We start from the raw sequence: 21,641 nt of genomic DNA, 5'->3' as shown, positions 1-21,641 counted from the left end.
GCTCCTGCTTCCTTGTCACCTGAGTTGTCGTTGAGGCCGTTGTTGCGTTTCTTTTTTGTGAGAACGTGGGGAGAAAAACTTTTCCTAGTCTCGAGTGTTTCCTGAGCATCTGGCCTGAACAATTCTAGGGGCCTGCTGGGGAATTCAAGCATTGCCCCCCTCCAGTTCTCCCCTTTAGCCACAGGCCCAGACACAGAGTGCCCAGTGCTTCGGGGCTCCTTGCTCACAAACACACGAGGTGCGTGGGGGGCCGTGGAGCCTCACCCAGAGCCGGCCCTCGCACCTCCTCGGCGCTTCCATTTCCATCCTCGTTATTCATATTATTTTAATTTTGTCTATAAGCCCAGGGAGAATAGGAATACAAATAAAAGGCCCTATAGGCCAAATCTTTATTGAGTGGGTTTTTTTTTTTAATGAAAGAGCTCAATAAATCCAAAGCAGAGGAGGGGGATGTGGAGCCCCAGGCGCGGCCTGGGTCCGCGGAGTCTGTGGCGGGCAAGGAGGGTGGTGAGCATTTTACAGAAAGTGGCTTGAGCCACCGCGTTTCTGTTTGACATCGTGGGGGGAGGAGACTTCTCAGAGGAAAGGGTCCCATAGCTGCTTCCTGTGTGGGCCTTTCTGCCCGGTCTCTTCCCTCCTGCAGGATCTATGGGATCCTGAACTATGCTTTGAAAATGTTTTAATTTGGTGGTGTTGCTGATGCCGTGTGACCCGAATTCATTGAGATCATGGCTCTTTCCAAGCCCTGTGGGAAGTAAATGGCCTGGCACCCTGGGGCGGGGAGGTTATAGGGGGCGGAACCAACCCCTGGGGACTGGCTGACCTAGCCCAGCCTAATGAGGTTTGACTGTAGGCTACAGGCTACAGGCGGGGCTTCAGCAACTCCAGGGCATGAAACCACCCAGCACCCCAGCCTGCCAGCCTTGCTGGGAATTCCATTTCTTTAAAGGGCCATTCCCAGTACGTCTTTGAGGTAGAAAGCTGAGCATAAACAGATGTGCTCTTCGGACCTGCGGGGCACAGCTCTCCACCCTCACAGATGAGGCCTGCAGACGCGGGGCAGGCAGGTCTTCCTGAGGACCCTTCGCTGGCCTGGGCAGAGTGCATTTCAAATCTGGCACCAGGACGTAGCAGTGGCCCAGGGAGGGGTGCACACAGTCTCCCCTGTGAAATGACTGTGGCCATGCACCCCTGGCCTGCTGCTCTCCTGATAAGGCTGCTTCTTGTCCTGCCTCAGCCCCTCAGCATCTGCTGTCCCCTTTGCTTTGGTGGCTCTCTTGTGTGTGGCCTCTCCAGTCGCTAGGGTCTTTGCTCAAGTGCCAGCTCCTTAGAGAGACGGCCTCTGGCCACGCTGTCTGGTTTAGCAGTCCCTCCCTTGCTTCTTTGTTATTCTTTGCAACATGTACCCTGGTGTTCTAGAAAATATTTGGTTTTTCTTTTTTTGTTTATCAGACTCTAAGCATCTGGAGACATGGGCTCTGTTTATTGTGTTCCCCTCCGGGTCCCCTGAGCCCAGCACAGAGCCTGAAACGTAGTGCGAGCCCAACAATATCAGCCTCCTCCGTAAGTGGATGCGCGCTTGTCTGCCCAGCTGTGGCCACGGTGCCTCCAGCTCCTGAAACTCTGCAAGCTCCTTCCTGACACAGGCCCTCACACCGCTGTGCCTTCTGGCCAAATGTCCCACCTCCTGCCAGGACAGCTGGTTCCAGCGTCCTCACAGTGCTGGTGTCTCACGACCCTGCCATGATTCCTCACATGCAAGTGGCTTCCCTGACAAAACCACAAGACACGCCTGGCCTGTGCTTCTCCTCCCTTCATGAGCAACCACAGTCTGAGTTGCAAACATCCCCCTGCCCTCCTCTCTCCCCCACGACGAGTCTCTTCCGCAAAACCCCAGACCTGCTCACAATTATGTCTATTGGAGCAACCAAGAGCCCCCAGACGAAAGGGAGCTGCGCCTTCCAGACTGAATTTACGTGTGCACCCCCAGATCACTGAGGACCCTGCTGCTCCTGAGCCCTCTCCGCTCCGTTAATCCCGCTCCCGCGTCTACTTACATCCTTTCTCTTTTCCTCTCATATTTCTACCCTGAGCCCTCCTCTGCCAGCCAGTGACCTCATACTTCATGGAGAAAGTGGATAGAATCACATGGAAACTCACTCATTCCTTCCTGTTTTTATTTCCACTTTTTCACTTGTTAGTCATGCATTTAAAATTCTTTTCACCGCGTAGAGTTATTTCTCCAAAGATAGGTTCATTTCCAAAGTTTTTGGAGGAAAAGTCAGTTAACCAGGAGGTCCGCCCTGGCTCATGCCACACGCAGTGATGGGCTGGGCATTCGCAAACCTGCACTGATTATAAGGGACGTTGCATTTCGTCAGTTGAACATGTATTTCTGGTTTCTCTGAGAGCGACCACTTTCCCATCTGTTTCCTTTCTGAGGCGTTTGCCTGTGAGAAGCCTTTTTACCAAGTTAGGTATTAGGGTCGTCATGTTGTTTTAATTCTGAGTCCCTGCTGGCCCCTCTTTATATAGAAACCCGCTGCCTAATCTGCTTACTGTGAATTGGCTTTGGGCCATTTGGTTGTAGGGGAGTTGTCATTTAGAAGGTCATCCGAGCAGGAGCAGTCATCCAGTTCCGTGCTTTCTTTTCCAGGTGAGAACACTGGAGACGGGAAGGCCCTAGGGCCAGACTGAGCTGGCTGGTCAGATCAGCCAGCAGGAAAGAGGAGAGGAGGTGTTGCTAGGAGGTCTCTGGGCACACAGGCCCATGGTGCCTTCTTTGTAGTGGGGAATTGGACTCCTGGTGTTTGGAGAAAATGGGGGAAGCTTTGTTGGAATTAATGTGCTCTTGTTGACTAAGTGAGCCGACGGTTCAATCACTCTTTGTAGTGCCATTCACTGCACGCACAGCAGACATACATACCTTTATTTTCCTTTTATGAGAGCTGTATACTCCTACAAAACACATGGAAACAAACAAAAAGGGCCCATTCTCTACCCAAAGATAACCTCTGCTTACATTTGGTCTGTTTTTCATTTTTTTCCCCCTAGGCAAATGCTTTGTTTTTGTTTTTCTATATCTAAAATCACACTATATCCTCATGCAGATGTAAGCGTAGAAGTACAGCCTGGGAGAATAACAGAACAAGTCAGATGTCTGGTTTCGAGCCACATACCACTGGTCTCCTGTGTGTGGATTACATAGAAGTGACTGTGCTGGGGGGATTTTAATCATAATGATTTTTCACAATGATAAATGAGGCTTAAAAAATGGGTTGCACCTTAAAAAAGCAAACTGAATTGAGGACTTAGGCTATAGGGAAATAAGCTTTTGTCTGATGTTTAATGTACCACTGGAATGGCTGGGGTTTTAAAGTTCAACATAATGATGACTCATAATGATTGTGTTTTAGTTTGTAAGAAGTCTTTGAATTCTTAACCCATCCCCTTTGGGTCTCAATAAAGATGTTGGGGTGATAGACATGTGGGGACTTCTTAAAACAAAACACAACAAATCTTCTGAATTAAAGTATTTCTGTAAGTATTTATAGATTTTTTTTCAAGGAAAGTATTCTTGCCTAGAAGAATGTTAGCTTTTTAAGGTGCCTAATTCAGGGTGCATGAGTTTTATTGACCACCTGGCACAGGTGCGTAGCCCGGGTTAGGGCTTAGGAGAGAGAACATTTCCTGCTTTAAGGGATAGATGGTTCTTTAGTTGAAGCAATGAAATATGTTTGTGGAGAATCATCCAGGGAGCATCTGTCTCTCATTTCAGTATCACAAGTGAGTGATGAATTGTAGGTAGTTAGCAAGAGAAAAAGTAAGCTGAAGACTTCAAGTTTTAACCTGGAAGGATAGACCGAGGGTTTTTGATGGATGGAGGAATAATATCAACAAACTTCAGAGGGGTCATGTGTGCTGGGCATCTTGTTCAGAGATTTGCACCTATAATTTTTTTAGTGGTAGGTATTATTACCTCCATTTTATAGATAACAAACTGAGGCCCAGAGTTTTCCAAGGTCACAGAATATCATGTCTGGAGTGTGAACTCGGGATCAACTGATTTAGGGTGATCATTTAATTTGTCTAAACTAGGATATTTTTAAGAGCAGAAGGAGCACTGGTAATGATTAGGCCAGGATAACAGGTGTAAACTAGAACCATCCAGGTAAACCAGGATCGAGGTTTGATCACACTGGCTGTAAAGGCTTTGCTCTCTTTGATAGGGTCCTATTAGGGAAAGCCTTAAAGAAAATTAGTGAAGGCCATGGCAAAGGGTTGGAGGCTAGTCAACAGCACTGTGTAGAAGAAGAATGGTGTAGCAGAGAGGTGAGAGGCCACAGAAATAATTAGTAGATGATGCCACTCAAAGTAGATTAGATGTGATGAGTTGGATGATGGAATTTGAGAGACGCAAGATTTAACATAAATCATAATGAAAAATTTCAAACCTACCCCAACTGGAAAGAGTAATACAGTGACTCAGCACATGTCAGTTGTCCAGATGAAAAAGTTATCTCTTTTTGTCATATTTGCTTCATCTACCTCTTACTCCCCGCCCCCCATTTTCCTTTTCCAGAGCATTTAAACAATAGCAACCTCAATTCACCCTCCACCTCAATGTGCATTTCTCAAAAAATGGATATTTCTGACAATCCACGTATCATTACCAACCTACCAAAATTAAGAAGAATTCTGATTTTTTTACAATTAATTCTCATTAAGAATAATAGCCACATTTTCCCAATTATTTTTTTTCTTCCATTGACTCAGAACCCTAACAAAGAAGGAGGAAACCAGAAAACATTGTGACTTCATGATCAGCATATTAGGTTAACTGGCTAACAGGGTGCTGGAAGGAGAATTTAGAAAAGAGCAAGTGATTACAGAGAAAGATGGGGAGAGATGTAGGTACCTTTCCCCTCCTAAACACTGATTTTGAAGAATCTCAAACCTGAGGAAGGTGGTGCTGGGGAGGAGAGTATAACAGGAGAACAGCTCAGCCCTCACCTTCTCCCAGTCACTGAAGAAGCAGTGAAGCCAGGTCCCTCCATAGCTTGAGGCAGAGTCTCTTGTCACTTAATGCTTTCTCCAAAGTTTCTGCTCAAAGTGTAGCTGGCGTGACTCTGCACCGATGAAGCCACTTTCACCTACCCTAAGCTTGTGGTTTGGAGAGGGGGTGCTTGGCACAGCCCACCCTGAACTGAGTGAGGAGCTCTCTCCACTCACCTTCATCCTAACCAGAAGACTCAAACTCAGAAAAAGGACTGTGACTTTGCATCAAATGGTGGGCAAATGAATGTGCATTTACATGCATGCTTCAGTGAAAGGAAAATGTCTAAGGCATGACCCCCAGCTTGTTCTTTTTCAAATAATCTATCAGCTGCCAGAAAGGATCCCATCTGCTATGCTGATTTAACATAGATTTAATCATTTTCATGCAATGCATTGGTTCCTTAAACATTTTTTTCTTGATGAAATGTCAACTGAGACAAAGTTTCCAAATGACAAGAAATTTCTGACTTTGTTCCAATGAACGAGCTATTTTTCTGTCGAAAGGAGAAACAACTTTCATTTTGGAAATCTGAATCCGGAAGTTTAAGGCATAAAAATAAAAAAACCAGCAAACCCTAGACCAAAGAAGGAAGACCAGACTCAGCTACAGTAATCCGAGATCTCTTCCAGATGGGAGCTCTGCAGGAAGTGCTTGGGGCCACATACAATCCACAGAAAAGTTTATATTTTCACTAGCTAACTTGTGCCTTAACTTGAATCAGCATTCTCCTCTGGGAAGAGCTCTCTGAGCCTGGAGGCGGTGCTCCCAACTCCTCTAGCCAGCTCTTCCCGGTGGTTTACCCTGGGGGTGGTACCAAGGCCTTCTGCCAACTCAGTCACAACCTCCCTTGGAAGCATTTCCCAGCACAACAGTTACCTGACAGCATTTTCCATAAGTATTTTGCCAGCAAAGACATGCTTGAGTTCATCATTTAAACCAGCTAGGAACACGTCTTTTTCAGATTAGAAAGTTCGATTGACAGTAAAACTTTGGAAAAGTTCATAGACCTGTTCTCAGGCTGCAGGAGACCACTGAAGCTTTGAAGACCCAGGAGTGAGAAGACTCGTGTGAGAAGAGCGTTATAGCAGAGTTGTACTGAATTGCATTTTGTGACGATTTTTCTGGATCCGAATATCTTCTTTTTTTTTTTTTTTTTTTTTTAATTTATTTATTTATTTTATAGAGGCATGTTTTTATTTATTTATTTGTTTGTTTGTTTGTTTGTTTGTTTTTTTTGTTTATACATGCACTGGGTACAGTCAGAAGCGCGGGAGGGTGAGAGAATTCACCAGAGCCAGAGCGGGGAGCAGAGCAGGCAGAAGGACCGAAGTACACTGCTGAGGGGAGCAGCGGGCGGCAGGAGAGGTCTGCGCGCCATGCGGGACCCTCCTCCGGTGGCCGGGGAGCAGCCGGGGATCGAACTGGCGCCGCAGAGGCCGCGAGCAGCTTCGCAACCCAGCGCTCAACCGCTGCGCCACCGGGGAGGCCCTGGATCCGAATATCTTCTTATGCATTCTTTTTTATGAATACAGAAATCCCCACCTTTGAATGTCTTTGAACATTTCAGTTTTATTTTAGTGCCAACCTAACAGGTTCCCCAAGCCCCAGTCGGCTTGCTGTGTTGTGGGTGTGCAACCTCTCCTGAAAAATCAGTCAACCATCATTTAGCCAAAGCTGGCAGGATAAGCTATAGGTAGAGGAAACATAAATTAGGAAAAGGTTGGGAGTCTTCCTTGGTTAAGGCTTTTTTTAGTTAGGGTAAGGGACACCATTTGCTCCTGCTAACAAGTTCAATTCCCATTGAAGATGTCCCTCTCGTGACTCAGTCTGCTGTGGAGGTAATGGCAGGCGCCAGGCACACTGATGCATTCTATGTCTCAGCGTCCTCTTGGACTTCAGGATTTTTTTTTTAAAGATTTATTTATTTATGCATACAAAAGCTGGGAGTACAGGCCAGAGATGTGGAGGGTGGGGTGTGAGAGGATTCACCAGAGACAGAGCGGGGAACAGAACAGGCAGATTGACAAAGTACACTGCTGAGGGGAGCAGCAGGCGGCAGGAGAGGTCTGCTGTGCCATGTGGGTAGCTCCCTGGCTGGCTGGGGATTGAACTGGTGCTGCAGAGGCTTTGGATTGCTTCATAGTGTGGTGCTTAACCCCTTGCGCCACCAAGGAGGCCCCTGGACTTCAGGATTTTGCCTTGATCTGCCATATATGTCTGGCTCTGACCAAGAGCTGCTTACAGACTCACAGAAGTTGAGGGAAAATGGATAACTTGGCCCTGAGTGTGGACAATGTACATGTTGTTTCTTGGGATGCCCCATATGAACCTGCATAGAAGGACCGGTTTTGTTCAGCATTCCAGGGTATTCCTACACCCCTAAGAGACAGGAAAAGAAGGAAGTCTCACCTCATTAACTCTTGGATTACATTAATTATTAAGTCATTTATAAAATACTACATAAATGTGAAATGATTAAAAAATCAGTTGCTTTTGTGGTTCCAAATAATTAAGAAGGAGCCATTTCAATGTAATCTTTTATCAATGGTTATCAATGAGGTGTGTGGTTTGCTGGTAAACATTTAGGCATATTGTGAGACATTGAAAACTCTTAAAAGTGGCAGCCCATCCATTCTGCCACCGCCAAAGTAGTAAGTAAAAGATATCCGTTGTGCATTCTTCAATTCTGGTCAGAGCCTCGTTCATTCAGTTATTTTCCCACGTTAAGAAATAGGAATAAAATTATATTAATGTTCTATAGAGGTACTATAATTGGTGAGTATATATAGACTCACCAATTTTAGATTTTCTAAAGAAGCATTTTGTATTTTTATTGAAGAACTAATCTTTATATTGTTCTGTGGTTTTGCCCCTAGATGCTATAAGAAGAATACTGCAAAAGAGGCTTGACTTCATATATAATTCTAAAAAGGTAATTTTTATTGATGTATTTGTTATTAAAAAATAAGTATGAGACAAATTTGGGTGGCTCGAAAATAAATCTTCAAACCAGGGGTTGCTGAACCTATGGATTTTGTGACCTTTTGTGACTAAGGACTTGGAATCTGGAGACAACTTCTCAATCTCATTTGAATGGCAGCAGAAACTCTCACCTTTCAAGCTGGGTGTTATTTAAAAAGCCAGCTTTCCTTAGGAGACCCCCCTAAGAGATTTGAACTGTGGGAACTTTTAAAAGATAATTTGTTGAAAAGTAGCCCTGGCTTTGAGCAAGGTCTGTGTGGGCTTCTGTTTAGAATGGAAGAAGGTGTGGAGGAGGGAGGTAACCCCTAGTCTTGGGGGGGCTAAGAGCTAGGTTGGCAGAGATGGTACCTAATTATTTAGGGAAGAAAAAGCAGAAGGAAATGGGTATATTTATAAGCAACATTCAGGGGATGGTGGAGGAAAGACAGCTAATTTTGGCCAGAGATTTTCTCTTTGGCGATGACTTTGTGGCTTGGTGTCACAAGGGTGAGTGGGGCTGCCAAGTAGAGTGAATGGACAAGAGCCCCTCATTGCTCTTTGCAAACGCTTAGCTGGATGCACAAACCTTCCCTACTGCTTCTCGTTTGTTTGTGTTTTTGTGAACAATATCTCTGTTTTCAAAACCAAGGATCTCTGTGTCCAAATTATAACAGCATATTGAGAACCAGCCTTTCTCCAGGTAAAAAAACAAAGCACCCCACATAGGTTTCTTAATGTGTCTTCTTTGCCGAGATACGAAAACATTGAATTACGCATTGCTGTTCTCTACGTGGTATAATACAAGCCACAGATTCTTACTGTATATTATAGCACATTCAAGTCAGAAAGCTACTTACAGTGAGTCTTTCTGTGCCATCTGCCTCTCTGGGGTCACCTGCCATGTGCCAGTCCTGGATCAGGAGCTTCAAGAACTCACAAGTCCTGTCCCAGCACAAGTGTCCCCGTGCTGGAGACACAAGACAACCCTCCACTCAGCGAGGCTAGGGACTTGTCCAAGGCTTCGCAGCCACTAATGGCCAAGCTGGGGTTCGTGCCCAGATCAGTCTTACTCCAAACACCCCAACAAAAAGATTAAATGCATTCCGGGCCACCATGCTATAGTCCTGAGGTGGCTAATTGGGGAGAAACAGCTCTCCTCTGAGTGTCTCGAGCTGTGCGCAGGCGGGACACCCTCAGAGCTGGGCTTTGGACTTAGGGAGCCATCAGATATGACAGTGGCTGGTTATTTCTGGAAGAAATAGTAAGGCAGAAATGGAGGCTCAGGAAGAGAAGATTTGAGATGATGGAGCCAGAAGAAGATAGGAGGACTAGACAGAGGAAGCTATAGAAATCCACAAATAACCATAACAGCAATAATAACCTTAGCTCCCTTCATACAAATATCACCCCACCCCCAAAGGGAGAGTCTTATAAATTGAGTACATTTAATTCATGGGAAATTCACTGCATCTTCTTTATTTTTCTACGGATTGGTCTGTTCTCAAAGCTGATCCACCCCTGTCCCTGGATTACCATTTAGGATTTGCTGTTCCAAATCAGTGGCACCTACTCCCTCAATTCGTCAGTTTGTCTGATTCAAAGTTGGGGGGCTATCGCACCCTACACCCCAGGCTGCGCACATGGGAGAGTGTGGCAAGCATGACCACGGGGCCAGTCACTCTGAGAAGGACCCCAGGGAGCACAAAGGAGCAATGTCAGCAAATCCAGACTGGGTTATCATGGAAGACTTCCTGGAGGAAGCAATATCCATGCCAAGACTTGAATTTCATCAGGGGAAAATAGGTGGGAATGACTTTTGGGGTAAGGAAGCAGCTTATCAAACCCAGAATGAGGAAGGAAGGAGAGAGACCATGATCTTAGCCTTTGGAGACTGGAAGAGTTTAGAAGAGTGGGGACATGAGGCCAAGAATAAATAATATGAGCATATTAAGAAGAGTGGATATAGGGCCTCCCCGGTGGCGCAGTGGTTGAGCGCTGGGTTGCGAAGCTGCCAGCAGCCTCTGCAGCGCCGGTTCGATCCCCGGCTGCTCCCCAGCCACCGGAGGAGGGTCCCACATGGCGCGCAGACCTCTCCTGCTGCCCGCTGCTCCCCTCAGCAGTGTACTTCGGTCCTTCTGCCTGCTCTGCTCCCCTCTCTGGCTCTGGTGAATTCTCTCACCCTCCCGCACTTCTGACTGTACCCAGTGCATGTATAAACAAAACAAACAAATGAATAAATGAATAAATAAATATAACATGCCTCTATTAAAAAAAAAAAAAATCTTCTATTTAAAAAAAAAAAAAAAAAAAAAAAAGAAGAGTGGATATAAAATGGTGGGAATCCTTGGAATGCTTTTACACAAGGGAATGACATTGGATTTTCATTTTAGAAAGGGTTCCAGATAGTCACTAATACTTTTTCATGAAGATCTTGCAGATGTATGTGAAGCGGTCCCAGCTCCAATTCCCTGCTCACAACTGATCGCTTCACTGATTTGAGATCCTTCGAGAAATCCAAGTGCACACTCCAAAGTTCCAGTTCTTGACTCTACCCCAAAGCCCTGCTCTTCTGATCAACATTCAATTTCAATTCCCGTCTGTGTTCATCCTTCTCGAAACGTGATTATCTCTGTGTGCAAAATTCATGTTCTCGGTTGTGGTTAATCAAACTTTTTCTGTTTTCTTGTTGCATGCTGCCGCCTCCTTAAACAAACTCCTCAATGGCTTGGGCTACAACAGCCAGAACATGTGTACTTGATTGTACAGGTAAAGTCCTTGTCTGCTGCTCTTTCATGTCACTTGGCCTAGGAACACTTTTGCCATAACCTTCCTTTCTTCACTGTCATCCCCACTGTGATGCTAAGTTGTTCCAGTTTCGTGTTTGCCACCTCCTCTAAACCTTCTCTTCCAGTTTTGATCAAGTTCAGAAATGAAAAGCAACACATCTCTGTACATTTGACTCTGCATCTAACCATTTTCCTGGCAGGTGGAAAGAGATAGTAGCCACTTGGCGTCCCATATTCTGACAACTCAAATCCCCGCTTCCTGGATTTCAAGAAAGAGCTTCCAAATGGAAAGACACGCACACACACACATACACACACACACACACAAACAAACACACACACACGCAGATTCAACTCATGATGCAAATAGATTTGAAAGCATGACATGTGGGCTTCTGGGATGTCCTACTTGCTGCTTTGTGTCACCTCCACGCTGTTCCTCTGCTTGCCTTGCAGATTGTCGTAGGCCAACTTGGAGTTATTTTTTGTGCCGGCCTGGGTCTGCTCTTTGTGATTCTGATGCCTTTGGTGGGCATCTGCTTCGGGGTGTGTCGCTGCTGTAACAAGTGCGGTGGCGAAATGCACCAGCGACAGAAGAAAAACGGGCCCTTCCTGAAGAAGTGCTTCGCCATCTCCCTCTCGGTGGTCTGTGTATTTGCAAGGCAAGTAGAACCTGGACGAGGGCTGATTTTCAGGTCAATGGGGAGTGTCTTGTTTTAACAGCCATGCCGTGAGTTTAAGACAAAACAGCAACAGAACAGAAGAGAGAGGACAAAAATGAGTGTGCGGGATGCGTGAAAAAGAAGTCAGGCTCATCGGAAGTTCGCGTGGTACCTGGGTTCCCTAAACGCATGTGGGAGCCGCCCCTGTGGCACAGTTTTCCACTGGGAGACGTCCTCATCCACCTGGGACTGCAGAGGCGTCCCCTCCCAGAGCGGCCCCATCTTCAATACCTGCTTGGGGACAGGCAGCCTGCAGGGAGACAGGACCCATACTGATTTGTGCATCCCTCTTCCCCATCGCTCTTTGCTACCCCATTCCCTTTATCCGCCCCCCCATCTCTCTCCTCTTTAAATAATTTGCAACTGACTATTCCTTCACATCAGACTATGAAAGGCAGTTTAGGATCAGCCAATGGTCATTCCAGATGTCCTGTCTCCCTGCTTTGTATTTGAAGTGTTTTCAGGAATGCACAGGCCCCAGCTGAGGGACGTCACCTCCGCCCCAGCGGCCAGGAAATGTCAGTCCCGGCCCAGAGTCGAATGTCCACCCTTCATTCATCCAAAGCCTCTGACAGTCAGGGTCCCTGAGGCTCAGGTGTCAGAGTATCATTTGGAAATACTTGCCCTTAAGGTTTCTTTTTAATGTGATGATTTACTTAGCAAGTGACTAGTTTTTCATTTGATATAGGTGTGGCATGTAATGTCAGGAACATAGTGCATGTAGTTACTCATTTAGCTGAATAAATGTTTATTACAATTACATTACTTCATTTTTAATGAAGAATATGACCTGGATTGGGTTTTTGTTTTTAACTGGGCTTTATTTTGCATTATGTACAATGAGATATTATATACTTTCTGTATCGTACGCGTTATAGTTCACCCTGAACTGATTGAATTATATACACTATTTCTAAACAACAAAACTACAAAGTCAGAAAGAAGTTTGATGTTCATTTATATATAAAATATATGCTACTATGTTTTATTTTCAAGAATGCAGACCCATCAAACAAATTAAAGTAAGTGTTTTACTCCTGAGCATATTTTAGTTTGGAAACTTCTTTTTAAAAAATATGCACTGTGATTCTATTATCCCTTACCTATTCAATTAAGATTTTGTTCTTCACCCAAGTAAAACTTTTTAATTTGAAAGTTACAATTTTAAATATCAACATAATTAAACCAAAGTTGATCAACTATTGGAGACTAAGCAACAAATTTAAGACTATTTTACCTAATGCATCGAATTTACCTATGTGTTAGAAATACATCGAAGTGAGTACTACTAGGCATTGTTTATTTTAAATTCAGAGTAGGAGTTTCAACTTCTTTGCCTTTTATTTTTTTTTTATTTGCAATAGTTAATTTGATGTCCCCATTGGTTTGCAAATACAAGTCCCTTAATAGAGATAGGTGGTGGATAGTTTGCAAGTACTCAAAACTAGCCAAAAGATTAAAGGATGGGGGAATCATAGATTTCTATGTTGTAAGCAGATAGGAAGGAGAAGAAAACATGTCAACACAATCAGAAGATTAGATAAAATAAGGGGGAGAAGATTGTGAACAAAATAGAAAGAGAAAGGAAGGAGGGTTGAACCTGGGGTTTCCACCGCCCTCAGCAGAGTCTGGAAACTATTAATAAATAATCTTTACATAGGATTTTAAAACCTAAACTGATCTACTGACTTTTTGTCAGACTCGGTTCTAGTTTTTTCCTCTCGATACAAAGTGTTACAATTAAAATTAAAGTCAGGTTTTAAATTAGTCTCCAGTGCTCTGATAGTATATTCATCCTTCTTTATTTAAAAAAAAAAAGTAAATATTTTTTAAGTTGAGCAATGCAGAGGTGTGAATGGAAAATGCCCCGGCGTATGTGGGATCTGTGCAGTCATGTTCTTTCTCTGAACTTTTCCAGAGGCTGCTGTGGAATGTTTGAGTCCCACAGACGTTGACATGTGTTTATAGAAGTCTGTTTGACCATCAGCGGATCAGATTTCTACTTCTCACTGTAGACTGTTTAAGCAGATGTGCCTTACACTAGAAAAAAGCCAAGTTTCCTCTCCTTGCTTTCCTTCTTCCTTGTCATCACTGCATTTTTCAGAATTTCAAAAAGGTTATAAACAAAGGGAACAGCCTTGCCTTTCTTTCTTCAATATATTTCTAAGTTTCCAACTACGATAAGTCAGCTTTTGCCAATCGCCACGGTGAAAACTGAATCCCAGTCATTTTCAGGAAGATGGCTCTTTTCCAAGTTCGCTTTTTATTAGGATGTGATTGTCAATGCCTGGCTTAGAGGCCTCAAGGTTCTGGAAAGAAATTAAGCTAGTATGCCTGGAAATCACGAGGCTTTCTTAATGTAGAAGAGAGGGTACTTAGTTAAAAACTAAATTAAAATTTTACCTTTAAAAATAAGAGCTCAGCTATAGACCAAAAACATTTATTTGACTTTGATTGGCTAATTTCACTGAGTCAATACAAATGGGTAGAAAAATTTACTTCCAATTTTAAAGGTTTAGCCTTACTCTTTAAAAGCTCTTAATATTACTTTTAAGTATATATGTGAGAAAATTGGCATGAGCATACTAAAATACAGGAGATAGATATTGACATGCAACCAAAATAAATAATTCCTATCTGATGCTAAGAATTCCAACAAATTGTGTTGCACTGCCTGAAGGTACATGCTTCAGTGAAATGGCAGAGAGTTGAGAGTCTTAGTATTTTACTCCTTTTTTGTGTAAGTTGAAATTTTGTGAATTTCCCCTGGTATCCTCCTATCTTAATAGTTGACTGGTGGTGGCTAAAAAATGAATGCATGTAATTTCTTTCTTTCTTTTTTTGCTTAAAATCGTAAGGAATGTCTAACTCATCTGCAGCGAGAAGTATAAATTCTTTATTTTCTATCCAGATTTCAATAGAGGCTGAGTCTGCCATCCTTCATTTAAATACAAAATTTACAATGGGTTATGGTTCCTAAAATCAGCTTTTGAAAGTTGCTGAATTCTATTCCATGATACTGTTTAGTACAATTTTTTCGCATCAGTGCTTTTATTTTAATTGGATCCATCATTGATTAGCAGAAATGTGGGTCTTTTTCAAATGTTGCATTGAAATTCAGTACCGTATTGCAGTGTTGCATTACAAATTCATTTTACTGATTGGTGACCTTTTGAGTAAAGGCATTTATTCAATAAAGAAACAAAGACAGTTCCTGAGATAACCCTTCAAATATACAGCTAATCTTCTAATGGGCCAAATGGATCAATTTCCAGCCCTTAAACCCACCTTCACGGAACACGAACCATGGACAAGAGACTTTGCGTTGTGAGAAGTTGACAAAGAAGCGGTTTCCACCTCTCGTGGGTGAAATCAGGCCTATGTAAAAACAAAACAGAACAAAGCATGAAGCAAGAAATACCCCGTAGAATTCCAGGGAGATCGTCCTGGAGTTCAAGGCTGGGGGCTCTCTCCCATGCAAGGAGGTAGTGGAAGCCAAGTGAATTTGCCTGTTGCTTTGTTTCTTCCCAAGTTCCTTTTGACTTCACATGTGACAAAATGGGTCTGTAGCACGATGAATGAAAAGCCCCTTGGACGTGTTGAGGACCAAGAGCAACAGTCCCCGGGTGAAATCTTGTGGTGGGAGCCGTATTCAGATGCTAACCCCGCGGCTTCCTGGTAAATAGCGTGATTGAAATTTGGCAAAGATAGCCCCAGGAGGACGTGATGACTCCACTCTTGTCTTTTTCCTTCTGCACACATTTCTCCAAGTTGTTGTTTGGGGTCACTTGGTCTGATTTGGCCCGAGTGCATCATTTACTATTACTGGCCTGCGAGGAATGTCTCCCTCATACCCTCCAGGCAGACTTATGACTGACAAAAACAGGCGATCGGGTGGTCACTCCAGATGGCACAGGATGTGGCCAATGTTCTTGTGCTTGAGATTACCATCTGCAAGAACCCCGATTTCAAAAGGGAATTCTCAGAGAGCCAGTGGCCCTCCAGCCCCCCTCTCCTTGCAGTTTGAGAAACAGCCGATCTTCAGTTTGGTGACACCAGCTGAGTGCACAGAAGCAAAGTGACTTCCCCGGCTCGCAGGGCACGAGAAGTGGCAGCAGTGGGACCGGAACCCAAGCCCCAACTCCAGGACAGAGTCTACCGCAAAGCACCAATGAGAAAGTTGCTGGGCCCTGGGCATGAGTGATGGGGGGACCCGTGTGCCCTCGTGACGCTGCCATGGGAAGGGGCGCTGAACGCCAGGCCAGCTGTGAACCGGCCCTCCTGGGAGTGAGTCCCGACCCTGAGTGGGTGGAGGACGGCCACCTCTTACCAGGCCTGAGAGGCTTCCAAGCCACTTGTGACTTTTGCACGGAAGCACACCGTTGGGGTCCCTAGCTGCAAATACACGAATATGTAAAGCCTCTGAAGATGCTTTTTGTGAAGACGCAAAGTATTAATTTTCTGCATTGGGATTTTTCTCCCCCCCGAGTCTGCCTGTTACTTGCAAAACTGTGTTCTAGAAACATATCCAGACCGTCCATAGAGGACTACAAATGATTTCATTATTAGCTTCCATTAAGTAAAATGATGTGTTGTGTTGTTGAGTTTGTCGTTCCCTGCTGCCATCTAGTGGAAAAATCCAAGAAGGCCTGACATTTAGCAAGTACGAAAGTAACCTTTTGGTGTCCAAAGGCTTGGACACAAAAACAATTTGACCTATTGATCAGATTAGTTCAAGTTAGGAGATGGTTTATTAACTAGTCAGCATTAAGAGGCCTTAAGATGATTAAATGTGGACAATTTACATGACTGGGATCTTTTTTTTAATTTTTGGGTAGCTTTTCATGCAAGATGCCTGTCATGTAGGGTTTTGAAACTCTTGGTTGGAGTCTATTTAAGTTGTAAGTACATGAGCACCAATGGCATTGAAGCCAACACACCGGGGACGTCATGAGCCACCTCCCCAAATACAGCCACTGCCTTTCAGTGCCATCATTTGTTTTGGCTTTGATGTTTATATAAAAACGGTCCGATAGAGTGTGGAGCCTACTGCCCGTTGCTTCCGTGGCATCTTCATGCTAAATAACTTACGTTTCTGTTCAGACTGGTCACTGTAAGGATGACAAAGACCATCAGAGAAACCAAAACCAGTAGAAAGCCCAGTCCTCTCTTAGCATCTGGGCATTTATCCTAGTGGCCTTCTCTGGGGAGCAGGAGCAAGTTCAAATGTGGGGTGTGTAGCAGCAGGTGCAGTGCATTCTGGACAGTGGCAGGTCATGGTGGAGGAAGCCTGTCCCTGCTGGGGTTCTACACAGGCTGGTCTGCAGGGCTGCCCTGTACCCCGCACTCCACCTGGGTCTGACAGTCAATGTTCTCCCACCCCCTTTTCTTTGCTGCAGCTTTGGCATCTTATGTGGTTTTCTGGCCAACCAGCGCCTCCGGACACAGATCAAGAAGACTGGGAATCTCGTAAACAGCAACTTCAAAGACATGAGAACTCTCCTGAATGAAATTCCAGAGGTAAAAACTCTATCCATTTACTGCAGACGCTTTCTGCTTGGGGTCTTTCAGAATACACACACGCACACACACATATATGTATGTATGTATATATATTTAGGATCTCATTTGAACCTTCTAGAAACCCAGTGAATCAGTGTAGACAGGGGTCAATTTTTACTGTTATCAATAAATAAATGCAGGGACCACCAACTGATTTCCATGAGTGAACAAAATTATAGTGCCATAGTTGGTGTTTTTATTTAAAGGCATAATAAAAAATTATAGTGCATATTATAAAAATACTTAAGGGTCATGTGATTTCTTTTTAAAGGAAAAATCTTTAGATGCCATTGTCCTTTCTTTTTGGGAGGGCAATATAAGAAACTCCCCATCATTTGCTTGTAATGAGACCTTTCTGCTTTACTAACACCATCTGCTAACATATGTGTAGCCATATAAGCTCCCTTGGAAGGACACACACACACACACCCTCCTGTACATAAACACATACGCACACTCATGCACATGAGCTGTATTTGAAGAAGGGCAGCCAGGTGACTGGAGACCCCTTCTTTCTGTCTCAGAAGCATTTTGAGTCCTTCATCCAGGATGCCTGTGCAGAAGCAGCCCCAGCGTGAGGCTGAGTTCACAGCACCAACTCCTGGGTTCATTAGAAAGACTCTAAATCCATGGGCCTCCCACACAGGAATGTGCTCTTCCAAGCTGGTTATATTCTAAAAAATATAACAAGCACATTAGATAGTGCACTAGCTTTTAGGATTCCATTGGAACTAAAAGGGCAAAGAGTGTGGGCATTTTTTAGCATTGAGATGAGAGAACCTCACTGTATCCAGCTCCATAGGCTGTGCACGGGGGGAAATCTTACATTTTTCCAATCTGTGAATATATATATTTATATTTGATATTTTGTCCTTCATGCTAAAGACTCCAAAGTTAAACCCCTTCCCTCAAAAGTTGGCAAAATTAACCACACAGCCATCGTGACTGGGGAACTCTGGGATTGCAGTCCTGCACTGGAAGGTTGGCAAATTGTTATGACTTTGGAGGAAACTTTTGTAGTTCAGAATCTATGCAGCGCTCTAACACATCTATGAAACACTGGAGTAGAGAACATGAATCATCAGTTTGCAGAGGAAATGTGACTGGCCCTGAACATCGTCTGCCACTTACACTCATTTTCGTGCCTGAAGACGTGAAAGATCACATAATGATGTGTGTGTTCGCTGAGAAGACAGGCGAGGAGGTTTTAAGTGGCGGCCTCCAGCGGGCAGTGGGTTCGGGGAAGGAAACATGCAAGACCCAGGGACAGAAGGACCAGCAGCCCCTTCGGAGGCTGGTTCAGCCAGCACCGCTCCATCGAAGGATCCTAGTGAGGTCAATTACAAATGGTCTCAAATTCTTCGTAGACCCTTCTTCAGGGGGTGGATCTGTTTTCTAAGCCCTCAAGTACCGCTCGCCTTGTCCAAAAGAATGTGGCGGATGTGGCCTCATGCTAATTTTGAGCTTGGGTTTCAGAGGCCATAGGGGTCCATCTTGCCCTCTTGCCCTGGATATATAACCCCCCCACCAGATGGCCACCTGGAGGGTGAGAGTCCACCTGCAGAGAAAGAGGGGTTCAGCTGGCCCCAAGGTCCATGCAGCCAGTCCGCGGGACATGAGAAATCATGAGCCCAGGCCAGTAAGCCTGGCTTGGAGGCTGGGTGACCAGAAATAGAAATACCACTTTAAACCTGCTTTCATTTCAAATGCTCTCACCAGGGATGCTTTTTCTATGTGAAATTTCCCTGAATTGTGTTCTTGGTCCTTCCAAGAGGAGATTCCATGTCATTTCTTCTTCTTTTTCAGCAAATCAAATATGTGACAGACCAGTTCAAATCCACCAAGACAAGGGTGTTCTCCGACCTGGACGGTGAGTAACCTTTAGAGCTGTCTCCCATTTTCCTGCTTGTTTGTTTTGCACTTGATCTCGGCCAAAATTCCGAGAAGCAATTGCTTGTTTGTTTTGACTAAGAGACTCGATGACCAGCTCTCAGCAAACACAGGGGAAGAAACGAAGCTTGCTGCTTCTACAAGTTCCTCGTGAAAGTAGGGCAAAGGCAGAAAAGAAATTTCCTGGAGTCAGTGATAACCTGCAGCTCCTCCCTCGGGCAGCAGCACTCACTGTGAGGACATTGGTGCTGCCTTGAGTCACACGCCTGTCCCTTTGTCCCCATTTGAGTGAGGAAATGGCCTTTGTTGGGCTGTTAAGGACAGAGAGGACTCCCCCACCACACACCCCAGAGGCCGTGGGCTTCAGAAACAGAGGAGGGGAGGCAGACCCACGGGTGCTCTCAGGCGACGTGTCAACTCCAGAAACATTTCGGGTCGGGGGCGGTGCTGCTAGAGGCCTGGGATGCTGCTGAACACCCTACAATGCACAGGATGCCCCAAAACAAAGAATCATCCAGCCCCAGTTGCTATGGCTGAGAACCCCTGGCCTGGCTGAGGAGACGAGGGGCCATGCAGTTAAGGGGCAAGATGATAAACCGTGTCCCTGGGGTAATAAATACCGAGTCCGTGGTGACTCCACGTCACTGGGCACTGCCAGGGTGGGGACTTGAAAGAGTGTCAGGAAATCTCCACACAGGAGTCAGCCCCAGTGTTCAAAACCTTCAGAATAGAAGGCCCCTCTGCCCGGCTATCCCACTTCAGGGTATTTATCCAGAGAACATGAGAACACGAGCTTGAAGGTTTAAATGCACCCCGTGTTCCTTGTGGCATTATTGATGGTAGCTAAGCACTGGAAACAACCTCAGTGCCCATCAACAAATAAATAAAAATGATGTGGTGTATACCCAAGGGGAATACTACTCAGCTACAAAAGAAAAATCAAGCAAAAAAGATGAAATCACGCCCTTTGCACCAACACGGATGGACCTCGAGGGTATTGTGCTCAGTGAAATAAGTTAGAAGGAGAAAGAGGTGCTGGCTGGGAAAGAGGTGGTTTTACAGGAAGCAAATGAAGACGCAAACTAGAATAGATGATGGGAACAAAACAGTGGTTACCAGCGGCAGAGGGGAGGGGGGTGTGGCAACCAGGGAGGCGGGCCCACTGCCAGAGGAAGGGTGGGAGCTCGACTTTTGGTGGCGACCCCCTTGTAGACACAGATGTGGATGTGCAAGCTCATCCAGCTGAAACCTGCAATGTTATAAGCCAGCGTTACTTAAAAACAAAGCCCCTAAACAGATCCTAGAATGAAAAATGGACTTTGTACAGCAGGAGAATGAAAGATGCCTTCCCGGGCAGACCCTTCAGGGTGATGAAGATGTGAACGAACCTACCTCATGTTCCTTTGATTTTAGATATTAAGACCCTGCTGGGAGGTGGGATTCAAGAGCCACTAAGACCTAGAGTGATGCCCGTTCTGGATGACATCATGGCCATGGCAAGAGGTGAGAATTGCCACAGAAGCGATCTAGGCCCCCCGCGCGCCCCCGCCTTTCCCGTCTCCCTGGGAGGTGGCAGGGATGGGTCCTCTGTGCTCACGTCAACAGGCCAGGCGGGGACAACAGGTCATGATGGTTCTGTTTCTCTTCAAAGCTTGTGCCGAAGCTGGGGTTCTAATGACCCAAAAGTCACTTGAAGTGATGGTGGTGGAATTTCAGGAGGGCCTGACCCCCGTTTCTGTCAGTGAAGTCACTGAAACACAGCCGTGTGCCTCTGCTTTCTCTCAGAGCCCACAAACCTCTTCCCGCTGGCTTTAGAGGCACACTCTGTGGTCCTGGTCGGCCTGGGGCGACCCCAGAGGGCCCCACAGAGACTCACAGACGCGCAGCACCGTGACGTCTTTGGGAAACAGGCGTCTGTCCCCTCTTGTCCTCTTTGGGACGTGACAGAATAGAGCCCCCAGCCAAGCTGACTGCAGGCGGGCCTGCCTGTGAACTCACTTTGTCCCCCATCACTCTTTGCAGCTGTTGTTTCTTCCTCGCCTTAGGCTGACTATTCTGAAGTCCAAGTGGAAGGGAGAGCCCCAGCATTGAAGTGTGAGGCTTGCGTGTGTGTGTGTGTGTGTTTCTAGTTGCCACTGTGCTCTGCCTCTTGTGTAGCTCTCCAGAAATGCCTGGAGGGCCAGGCCTAGCTGCCGGCTCCATCGGCCATCGTGGAGGGTGGAGGAAGAGATGAGAGTGGAGGCCAGCGTGCCTGTCTGAGAAAGTCTTAAATACTATGTTAGCCTCAAAGGTGGTTACGGTGCAGCTGGACCAAAATCCCAGAGAAAAGGTGGTTTGAAGAAGACTGGAAAGTTTTCTCCTCAGATAAGGTGATAGAACTTGGGCCCAGGGACCACACAGCGTGACCCTGGGTGTCGGGGCACTGGTCGGGCCAGGTTTCCACGGCATCTTGGGTGATAAGAACAGCCGCTACCAAGTCAGACCTAGTTATCATGGGCGGCGGCATCTCCTAAGAGCAAGTCTGCCTCTGCCGGGAAACAACCTAGAATTGCAGACTGTCCGCGGGGAGCGCCTGAACAGCCTCTCTCACGGATGAGGAATCCGAGGTCCCGAGAGGTACAAGAGCTTGTCCAAGGAGCTACTTATGACAAGGCAGCCACA

General features: G+C 45.5%; 1 protein-coding gene across 5 annotated transcripts in view; it reads left to right on the top strand.

Moving 5' to 3' along the window:
* PROM1 (prominin 1) overlaps positions 1 to 21,641 on the top strand; it is a 74,911-nt gene that overhangs the window by 32,467 nt on the left and 20,803 nt on the right. For all 5 annotated transcript variants that reach the window (XM_054688031.1, XM_054688030.1, XM_054688033.1 and 2 more), the window contains 6 exons: positions 7,936 to 7,991; positions 10,760 to 10,786; positions 11,263 to 11,468; positions 16,928 to 17,048; positions 18,897 to 18,960; positions 20,394 to 20,483. In XM_054688031.1, coding sequence (XP_054544006.1) covers positions 7,936 to 7,991; positions 10,760 to 10,786; positions 11,263 to 11,468; positions 16,928 to 17,048; positions 18,897 to 18,960; positions 20,394 to 20,483 — 564 coding nt within the window. The remainder of the gene's footprint in view (positions 1 to 7,935; positions 7,992 to 10,759; positions 10,787 to 11,262; positions 11,469 to 16,927; positions 17,049 to 18,896; positions 18,961 to 20,393; positions 20,484 to 21,641) is intronic.

The sequence above is a fragment of the Talpa occidentalis genome, unplaced genomic scaffold (genome assembly GCF_014898055.3).
Source record: "Talpa occidentalis isolate TD23 unplaced genomic scaffold, MPIMG_talOcc4v2.1 talOcc4.6, whole genome shotgun sequence".
Classification (NCBI taxonomy): Eukaryota; Metazoa; Chordata; class Mammalia; order Eulipotyphla; family Talpidae; genus Talpa; species Talpa occidentalis.
This window is presented reverse-complemented; position numbering and strand designations above follow the sequence as displayed.